We start from the raw sequence: 9,838 nt of genomic DNA, 5'->3' as shown, positions 1-9,838 counted from the left end.
ATTTGAGCAATGTGTATTGCACCTTTGCAGGATTGAATATGTTAATCTCAGGGTTACATCTGGAAAATGTATCATGTTGGGACCAGTCTACCCAGGATATACCGATGCTACCACTAAGCAGTGAGCGAGAAGGACCTTTGCTTGGCTAGAGAAAGGCACAAGAAACATGAGTGTTGACTGGTAGAGAGTAGGAGAGAGAGAGTCGCTGAGAATCACACAGATAAGCAAAAGATACCCATGTACATGTAGAACTGCTGTTTTGTGCTACTCACTCCTCATCTGTGTACAGAAGGTTTCAAGTTGGTAGGGGGTGAGAAGTAATATTACAGGCCTCTCACCCAGCCAACCAGAAACTTATTGCGCACTGATGAGGGGCCAAATACTGCAATACAACTGTTTGTACCTACTTTTTTTTACCTTTTGCGGAAACTACTATTGAATATGTGTATCTGCAAATGCTTTATACCATCCCTCATATATATGCCTATAGCCCTCCTGATGACTACTTGTTGCTCTGTATAGACCTTTGCAGTGAAAATATGTTACATATTTATTAGTTTCATTACTGCTTTTCTTATATCGCTGTTTCTTAGACTGTATATAATGGGGTTGATGAAAGGAGTAAATACAGTATAGAGTAATGACAAGAGCTTTCTACTATTGAAGGTTTGCTCTTGTATTGGAAAAAAGTAAGCACTGAACAGAGTCCAGAAAAATATGGAGATCACAATGAGGTGGGAGCTACAGGTGGAGAAGGCTTTATGTCTACCAGTACCTGACGGGATCCTTAATATGGTAACAATAATCTTGACATAAGATACAATTATTACTGTGGGTGGGATGATTAATATAGGTGAAGCTAGTAACATAATTTGGAGGTGAAAAATGAAGATATCAGAGCAAGCCAGGTCCAGAAGAGGACTTACGTCACAGAAAAAATGGTCAATAACATTCGGTCCGCAAAATTTTAATATTGCTGTGGTGACAGTAGTCATGAATGGAATGGAAAAACCAAAACACCAAGCGATGATGGCCAAATTCACGCAACATGTCCTTGTCATGACAGAAGAATAATGGAGTGGATTACAGATGGCCACATACCTATCATAAGACATGACTGTGAGCAGAAAACATTCAAATACTTCTGAGGCTGCAAAGAAATAATATTGAGTAATGCAACCAATAAAAGTAATGGTCCCCCCATTAGTCATCAGGATATGTAGCAAGTTGGGGACAATATCCGTTGTTAACAAGATATCACTGATGGACAGTTGTGAGATGTAGAAGTACATTGGAGTGTGGAGGTTCTTGCTGGTGGACACCAGCGTGATGATCAGGAGGTTCCCACATATTGTTCCACAGTAAACCACCAGGAGAAAACAGAAGAGGAAAGCACGTACACATTTACTAGCTTGAAATCCTAAGAGGAAAAACTCTGTGACCGCTGTAAGATTCCTTCCCTGTGTTTAGAAGGGAAAAAAATGCTATGAGAACATTATTCATCATCTATCAACATCTAGTCATACAAATGCAGTTTAATTAATGCACAAGTATACAGATGTTCTACCTATCTGGCCAAGAAAGCCCTTTCCAGGATAAAGATGCATCCTGAGAGAATTGCTCAAAAGAGGAGGCTCATACATATATGTAGAGACTAGCTAATATACCTGGCTTTGCCTGAATTAATTTGGTACAGCTGTTGTTCGCACAGAAAATTTTATGGAGTCATGGTTACTTCAGAGGAACCAAGGAACAAAATATGTATATGTCCCTCTGCAGAATGTGTCACCCCTCCCACTCTCCTCACTTTTTACTTTTAAATGTAACAACCCTCTTTTTTCAAATTAACCCTCCAGAATAGATGTTGCGGCCCCTCCTTATCTGTATATCTTGTATATACACATAGAGGTGAGGTAGATTCTCCACATTAAATATACACAGAGGTAAGGTAGAGTCTCCTCAGTATATGCACACAGTGGAGCGTTAGAGTCTCCTGAATATATACACATGGAGGAGCGTTAACTTCTACTCAACATATACAGATAGAGGTGAGGTAGTTTCTCCTCAGTTTACAAATCATTTCCATAGGCTTTATGGCTTCTGAAAAAATTATTTCTCCTATTAGGATTTAAAGAATGGTCATAGCAAATTTCAAATTTATACAACATCGGGAAGTTACATAACATAGGGGTGCACTTGCCTTTACGTTTAGCATTGAATAATCGGGTTGTGGCCCCTTTTCTTTTTTTATTTAGGACCTAAGGAATGGTCGTGCCAAATTTAATGTTTGAATGACACAGGAAAGTTAGAGAATTTGTAAAGACTGTGGATGTGAAACCACTGTGTCAACCTATCGGGTAGGTGAAGATTCTATCCAGCGCAGCTGACAGAAAACCTCAGCATAGGAGGTAAGACACCAGATGAACAGCCCCATATATGTATGGAAACTAGGGAAGGTAACTTGCCCTGAACTGATAACCAGGAGAGGGAAACCCCTGCCTACAAGCGGAGAACTAGTCCTGATAAGGACGACCTCTAGGTCTTCCTCTAGGTGCTGATTTACCCTGGCGGGCCAGAACACCTATTAGACAAAGACAGAACAACACTGTGGAGTACAGAAACAAAAGAGGAACAAGCAGACAAGGATAAACACAGAAGCAGGCAATGGGAACAACAGAAAACAGAGTACAAGATTGAAGAACACAGAACACAAGTAGAATGCAAGGTAGCAAGGTAACTGCTGAAGCAGCAGGTGGCCAGGACATGTTGGGAACAAAACTCTCAACAACACTGTAGCAAGGTCTGAAAGGCCCAGGGCAGCTATACAGAACGGTGATTAGAAAAGGAGCATCAGCTGAACAGGGGACCAGAAGCTATTAACCATAGGAGTGCTGGAAGAGTGTGAATATAAGCTCGGGGAACAGAGAGAATGGGACAACGCCCATGTTTGCCAGACACAGAAGCAGAAGATTGCGTTTGAACAGTGCATCTAACAGAATTAGATTTCCATTTACTTTTGCACATTGCACTGAATAATCAAGTTGTGATCTCTTTACTTTTCTTATGTAGGACCCAAAAAATGCTCATGCCAAATTTCATGTTTGTGCGACCCGGGGAGTTAGAGAAATAGATTAAGTACATTACATAGGGGTGCACTTACTTTTGTAATTGGCATTGAATAATAAAATTGTGACCCCTTTACTTTTCCCAATAAGGTCCTAAAGAATGGTCCTGCCATAAATTCACGGTTGTAGAACATCGGGAAGTTAGAGAAATAGATTAGGTACTTTTCCACCTAGCATTGAATAATCAAGTTGTGACCCCTTTAACCTCTTAGTTATCAAGCCTGTTTGCGACTTAATGACCAAGCCAAATTTTGGAAATCTATAACATAGAATTACTCCATTAAGATTGTGCATATCTAAGTGATTCAGACATTGTATTTTTGCCACATATTGTACTTGATTTAGGTGGTAAAAATAGAATTTGTGTATATTTATTAAAAGCGCCAAAGTTGGAAAAATTTTGAATAAAATGGCAATTTTTCACAATTTTGAATGCAAAATCTCAAATATTTGCAAACATACTGTACAAATGTTTGATAGGATATATATTTCCATCTGTTTACTTTATTCCGGATGCACATTTAAAAACGTTAGTTTTTTATAACTATTTAGGAGACATACACATTTAACATTGATTATCAACATTTTGAGGAACACTTTGTTTTCCTGCACAAAGCCATGATTGCAAAGGCTCATAGGTTTCAGTATGATAGATACCCCCAGAAATCTCCCAATTTTAAAAACCACATCCCTTAATGTATTCATTGAGGGGTGTCATGAGTATTTTGACTCAACAGTTTTTTCAGGAATAAATGCAATTTAGAGGAGGAAAAATAACATTTAATTTAAAAGGCAATTTTTTTTTCTATAGTGCACATGAAAATAAGGATTTCTATATTAAAGGGGTTGTCCCGCGGCAGCAAGTGGGTCTATACACTTCTGTATGGCCATATTAATGCACTTTGTAATGTACATTGTGCATTAATTATGAGCCATACAGAAGTTATAAGAAGTTTTTCACTTACCTGCTCCGTTGCTGGCGTCCTCGTTCCCATGGAGCCGACTAATTTTCGCCGTCTAATGGCCAAATTAGCCGCGCTTGCGCAGTCCGGGTCTTCTTCTGTTCTCAATAGGCCCGTGTAGCTCCGTGTAGCTCCGCCCCGTCACGTGCCGATTCCAGCCAATCAGGAGGCTGGAATCGGCAATGGACCGCACAGAAGCCCTGCGGTCCACCGAGGGAGAAGATGCCGGCGGCCATCTTCAGCAGGTAAGTAATAAGTCACCGGAGAGCGGGGATTCAGGTAAGCGCTCTCCGGTGTTCTTTTTTAACCCCTGCATCGGGGTTGTCTCGCGCCGAACGGGGGGGGGGGGGGGTTTGAAAAAAAAAAACCCGTTTCGGCGCGGGACATCCCCTTTAATTATTGCCCTTATTAGAGATGAGCGAGCACCAAAATGCTCGGGTGCTCGTTACTCGGGACGAACTTTTCGCAATGCTCGAGGGTTCGTTTCGAGTAACGAACCCCATTGAAGTCAATGGGCGACCCGAGCATTTTTGTATATCGCCGATAGTTGCTAAGGTTTTCGTTTGTGAAAATCTGGGCAATTCAAGAAAGTGATGGGAACGACACAGCAACGGATAGGGCAGGCGAGGGGCTACATGTTGGGCTCCATCTCAAGTTCACAGGTCCCACTATTAAGCCACAATAGCGGCAAGAGTGCCCCCCCCCCCCCGCACTGTCAGCATAAAGATCGTTCTCCTCTGCCATAGCTGTTACAGCTGTGGCAGAGAAGAACGATGTTTGCCCATTGAATTCAATGGAGCCAGCAATACAGCAGGTTCCACTGAAAGCAATGGGCTGCCGGCGATCGCAGGATGAATTGTCGGGAAGGGCTTAAATATGTGCCTTCAGCCAATCACAGCCATTCAATGACATCATTGTCATTGGCTGTGATTGGCTGAAGGCATGTGTGTTTCTGGAGGCGGGGATTTAAAACCCTTTGTAGAGAAAGCAATGCTCTGCCATGGACCAGGAGGGAGCGACAGCCTGCAGCAGCACCGCAGAACGCCAGGAGAAGTGAGTAATGATTTTTATTCTTTGCTCCACTGTATTGCCGGCGTATAAGGTGACAGTTGGGGGGTCGTCTTATACGCCCCGTCGCCTTATACGCTGGTATATATTTTTATTGTAACACATTTCTGGATGAATTGCAGGGAAGGGCTTATATATTTAAGCCCTTCCCGACAATTCATCCCGCGATCGCCGGCAGCCCAGTACTTTCAGTGGAACCTGCTGTATTGCCGGCTCCATTGAATTCAATGGGCAAACATCGTTCTTCTCTGTTACAGCTGTGGCAGAGAAGAATGATTTGTCTTCTATATGTTCTCAATGGGGTCAGCGCTGCCGCCGCCGGCCCCATTGAGCGCATATAGAGAAGAGAACAGGAATCGCAGATCGCACATAGGTGCGATCTGCGATTTCTATGGCCTAAGAAGGACCGTTGGGGTTCTTGAAGCCTAAAATAACTCCTAACGGTCTCCCTATAGCAGCAGCACTTTCCCTGATTTATGTCAGAAGGCATCTGTGGCGAGCCGCGGGAGGGGCAGATTTTAATACTCGGGTGACACCTAATCTCGCCAGCCACTCACTGCAGGGGGGTGGTATAGGGCTTGAACGTTGCAGGGAGAAGTTGTAATGCCTTCCCTGTCTTTCTATTGGCCAGAAAAGCGCACAAATTTCTCAGGGAAGAAAATGAAAGTAACCCGAACACCGCGTGGTACTCGTTACGAGTAACGAGCATCTCGAACACCCTAATACTCGAACGAGTATCAAGCTCGGACGAGTATGCTCGCTCATCTCTAGCCCTTATCTTATGTCTGTATGCACAACGGGGCCCAAACCGAAAGGAGCAGCCGGTGGCTTTCAGAACAGAAATTTTGCTTGAAGGCGATTTAGGCCCCATTGCACAGTTATAAAACCATTGAGTGGCCAAAGCAATGAAGAACCCCCCAAATGACCCAATTTTGAAAACTAGACCCCTAAATTAATTCATCTAGGCGTGTATTGCATATTTTGACCCCACAGTTTTTGAATGAATCTAAGCAAAGCACAAGGAAAAAATTAAAATTTTCCTCTTTTTGCTAATTGTGTCATTTGAAAAACAGTTTTTTTTTTGTACAGCACACATAAGAATGCAAACGTTCACCCAAAAATGTATCCCCTGCTTGCCCTGTGTTCAGAAACATACCCGTCGTGGCCCTAATCTAATGTCTGTACAACGGCGCTCAAATCGAAAGGAGTAGCCAGTGACTTTCAGAACAGACATTTTGCTTGACGGTGTTTTAGGCCCCATTACACACTTGTAGAGCCCTTGAGTGGCCAAAACAATAAACCCCCCCCCACAAATGATGCTATTTTGAAAACTAGACCTCTTAAAGGGGTTGTCCCGCGGCAGCAAGTGGGTCTATACACTTCTGTATGGCCATATTAATGCACTTTGTAATGTACATTGTGCATTAATTATGAGCCATACAGAAGTTATCAAAAGTTTTATACTTACCTGCTCCGTTGCTGGCGTCCTCGTCTCCATGGTGCCGACTAATTTTCGGCCTCTAATGGCCAAATTAGCCGCGCTTGCGCAGTCCGGGTCTTCTGCTGTCTTCAATGGGGCCGCTCGTGCAGAACGCCGGCTCCGTGTAGCTCCGCCCCATCACGTGCCGATTCCAGCCAATCAGGAGGCTGGAATCGGCAATGAACCGCACAGAAGCCCTGCGGTCCACGGAGAGACAGGATCCCGGCGGTCATCTTCAGCAGGTGAGTATGAAGACGCCGGACCGCCGGGATTCGGGTAAGTGCTACCCGGTGTGTTTTTTTAACCCCTGCATCGGGGTTGTCTCGCGCCGAACGGGGGGGGGGTGTTAAAAAAAAAAAACCGTTTCGGCGCGGGACAACCCCTTTAACAAATTTATCTAGGGGCATATTGCGTATTTTGACCCCATAGCTTTTGAATGAATCTAAGCAGAAGGAAAAAATGAAGATTTTAATTTTTTTGGCAATTGTGTCAATTTAGAAACAGTCTTTTTTGGACAGCATATAAATAAATGAAGACTTTCACCCCAACCACAGGCACATTCGGACAGTCTTGGAATGACAGACCCAAATGCAATTCTTGAGATCTATTATGTCATTGATGCCCAAGTATGGATACCAGCAAGATTAAAACCATCCTAGATTGACCCATTCCAAGAAACTTGAAAGAAGAAACAAGATTTATCAAAGACTTCTCAAAGGTCATTTCTCACATCACCTACCTCACAAAAAAAACAAACACACGTTTTACTGGTCCCCGGAGGCACAAATTGCTTTGAAGAAGCTAGAGACTCTTTACTTCAGCACCAATATTGATTTAACCAAGACCAGAGTTGCCTTTTGTTGTGGAGGTGGATGCCTATGACTCTGCTGTTGGAGCTATCCTTTCATGAGTTGGAGATAAGATGCAACTACATCCTTGTGCATTTCTGTCCTACACCTTATCACCTGTGGAGAAAAACTATGATGTAGGGATAAAGAGCTTCTGGCCATCAAGGTGGCTTTCACCGAATGGAGGCGCCACTTGGAAGCAGCTCATCATCTTACTGAACATAAGAATTTCTCTCTACTTGCAAGAGGTTATCTGTGAGATAAGCATGATGGGCCCTGTTCCTCTCCAGGTTTAAGTTCATTGTGCCCTACCACCCCGGTTCCAGAAATGGCAAAGCAAATGCATTGTCCAGAATATTTTCGGAGCCTGAAGAGAGGTCATATACAGACAACACAATCCCCACCCCCTGCCATTTTTTTTCGAGTCTCTTGCACTCTAAAGACCTTCTAACACAGTTTAAGGGAGGATACGAAAAAGACCCCCTCTTGAGTCGTGCTTCTAAAGATGTGAAGCTTTTTTTTATAGATAAGCTTTGGAGGTGAGAACACCTGGTCGACTCAAAGTCCATAAACTAGTCCATGTTTCTAATATTGCTGGTCACCTTGGGGTCACAAAAACTTTAGAACTTCTACTTTGTTCCTTCTGTTGGCACGACTGCAGAAGGGATGTGAAGAGGTATGTCACCTCTTGCAAAGTATGTACTTGGAACAAAACACCACAAGCTTGCTCTCTGGGTTTCCTACAGCCTCTTCGAGTCCCTTCCAGGCCGCGAGGATCTATACTTAAGGACTTTATAGTGAATTTGCCCCCCTTGAAAGGGATGACTACCATCCTTGTTGTCATGGACCAACTTAAGAAAATGGCTCACTTCATCCCTATAGAAAAGATTCCCACCACCGAGTACACTGCAGAACTGAATATTCAGGAAGTGTTTGGACTATGTGGAATTCCTGATAATGGGATCTCTGACAGAGGGGTTCAGTTCACCTCAAAGTTCTGGAAACACTTCTGCATGTCCCTGGGAACTACCGTAAATATCTCCCCTGCCTTTCATATGCAGCCTAATGGCCAGACCGAAAGTACAAACTGGACTCTAGAGCAGTTTCTCCACTACTTCATCTCCCATCTCCAGGACAATTGGGTGAATTATTTATCCACAGCTGACATCTACAACAATACCCAACACAGGTCCTCCACCCAGAGCCTGTTCTATGTTAACTACGGTACACATGCTGTATTTATTCCAGGCCTTCCTACTCTTGTCCAAACAGTCAAGCATAGACTGATGGTATTGGCTGAAACTCAGAGGGAATTGAAGGAAGCCTTACGATATCACCCAGGATATCTTTAATAAAGTGACAGACAGACAACACTAAGTGGTCCTGATCTTCCAGGTTGGTGATAAGCTATGGTTGTCAACCAAGAACCTAAAGACCCATGCACCCTCTCCCAAGCTAGAGCAAAGATTTATGGGACCCTTCCCAAAACCGTGAGGATCAGCCTGAAAGTCCATCCTGTCTTTCACGTATCCTTGCTCAAACCGTTTCAGGACAACACCTTCTCTGAAAGAGGCTAGCCACCTCCTCCACCAGTGAGGGTCCAATTTTGGACTTGAGACTGCTAGATGTAAATTACAATACGTAGTGAAATGAAAGGGGTATGGCCCAGAGGAGCCAGCCAATAAGGCCCATGCTCCCAGAAGAGCCCATCCTTAAGGAAGGGGGCTGCTGTTGGGACTCGACCCAGAACCTCATGCACTCCAGTCGGTGGCTCTCTCTGCTGAGCCATCCAAGCCTCTGGACAAGTTTGGAATCCCAACTTGGGATGTAAATTTCACTTTTGCTAATTAATTTTGCATTTTTATATAACATGCTTGATGGTACTGCTCACATTTGAAGGGTAATATTTTTGAATATTCATAATACATACTTTAGCTCTAGATATAGCGATCCTTTCTGTGAGGGCTACTATCCCTCACAGAATTAGCTCCTGATCACTCACAACTGTGTATATACAAACATATACGCCAACCAACCATAACAACTAATGATAAAGGGCAATCCATGACATGGCATGTAAGGAATATGAGACCTTGAAACATACAAAGAGTTTAATCAAATCTTCGTAAAGAGAATAACATTAACTAAAATACATAATATAAGAAATCAGAACAAATCCCCCCCTCTACACCCCCCCCCCCCAAATATTTAAGCATAGATAACTACCATATAAGCAAAAAAAGGCAAGACCCTTGAATAATAGTGATGGGGATTTTGTCACTGAAGATCCAAAAAGGCAGCTACTAAATGTTTTTTTTTGGCTTTGAATATGCAAAAGAATAGAGAGGAGCTGAT

At 43.2% G+C, this 9,838-nt stretch overlaps 1 protein-coding gene across 1 annotated transcript; it reads right to left on the bottom strand.

The window, feature by feature from the left end:
- Positions 1-542: 542 nt before the first annotated feature.
- On the bottom strand, positions 543-7,358 carry LOC136610378 (olfactory receptor 10A7-like). Its single transcript, XM_066589610.1, has 3 exons — positions 7,272-7,358; positions 2,504-2,581; positions 543-1,460 (listed from the first exon to the last, which is right to left on the bottom strand). Exons 1-3 carry the CDS (start codon positions 7,356-7,358, stop codon positions 543-545), a joined length of 1,083 nt encoding a protein of 360 aa, XP_066445707.1.
- Positions 7,359-9,838: the final 2,480 nt, after the last annotated feature.

Source organism: Eleutherodactylus coqui, chromosome 2 (genome assembly GCF_035609145.1).
Source record: "Eleutherodactylus coqui strain aEleCoq1 chromosome 2, aEleCoq1.hap1, whole genome shotgun sequence".
NCBI lineage: Eukaryota > Metazoa > Chordata > Amphibia > Anura > Eleutherodactylidae > Eleutherodactylus > Eleutherodactylus coqui.
This window is presented reverse-complemented; position numbering and strand designations above follow the sequence as displayed.

What these genes read in the sequence shown, in the direction of transcription:
- LOC136610378 (XM_066589610.1), bottom strand. Translation starts at nt 7,358, where the DNA reads ATGACCTTTGAGAAGTCTTTGATAAATCTTGTTTCTTCTTTCAAGTTT. An exon ending in GGATGGTTTTAATCTTGCTG is followed by an intron (nt 2,582 to 7,271) that starts GTATCCATACTT and finishes TTTGTCTAATAG; the next exon opens with GTGTTCTGGCCCGCCAGGGT. An exon ending in TCAGGACTAGTTCTCCGCTT is followed by an intron (nt 1,461 to 2,503) that starts GTAGGCAGGGGT and finishes TTCTAAACACAG; the next exon opens with GGAAGGAATCTTACAGCGGT.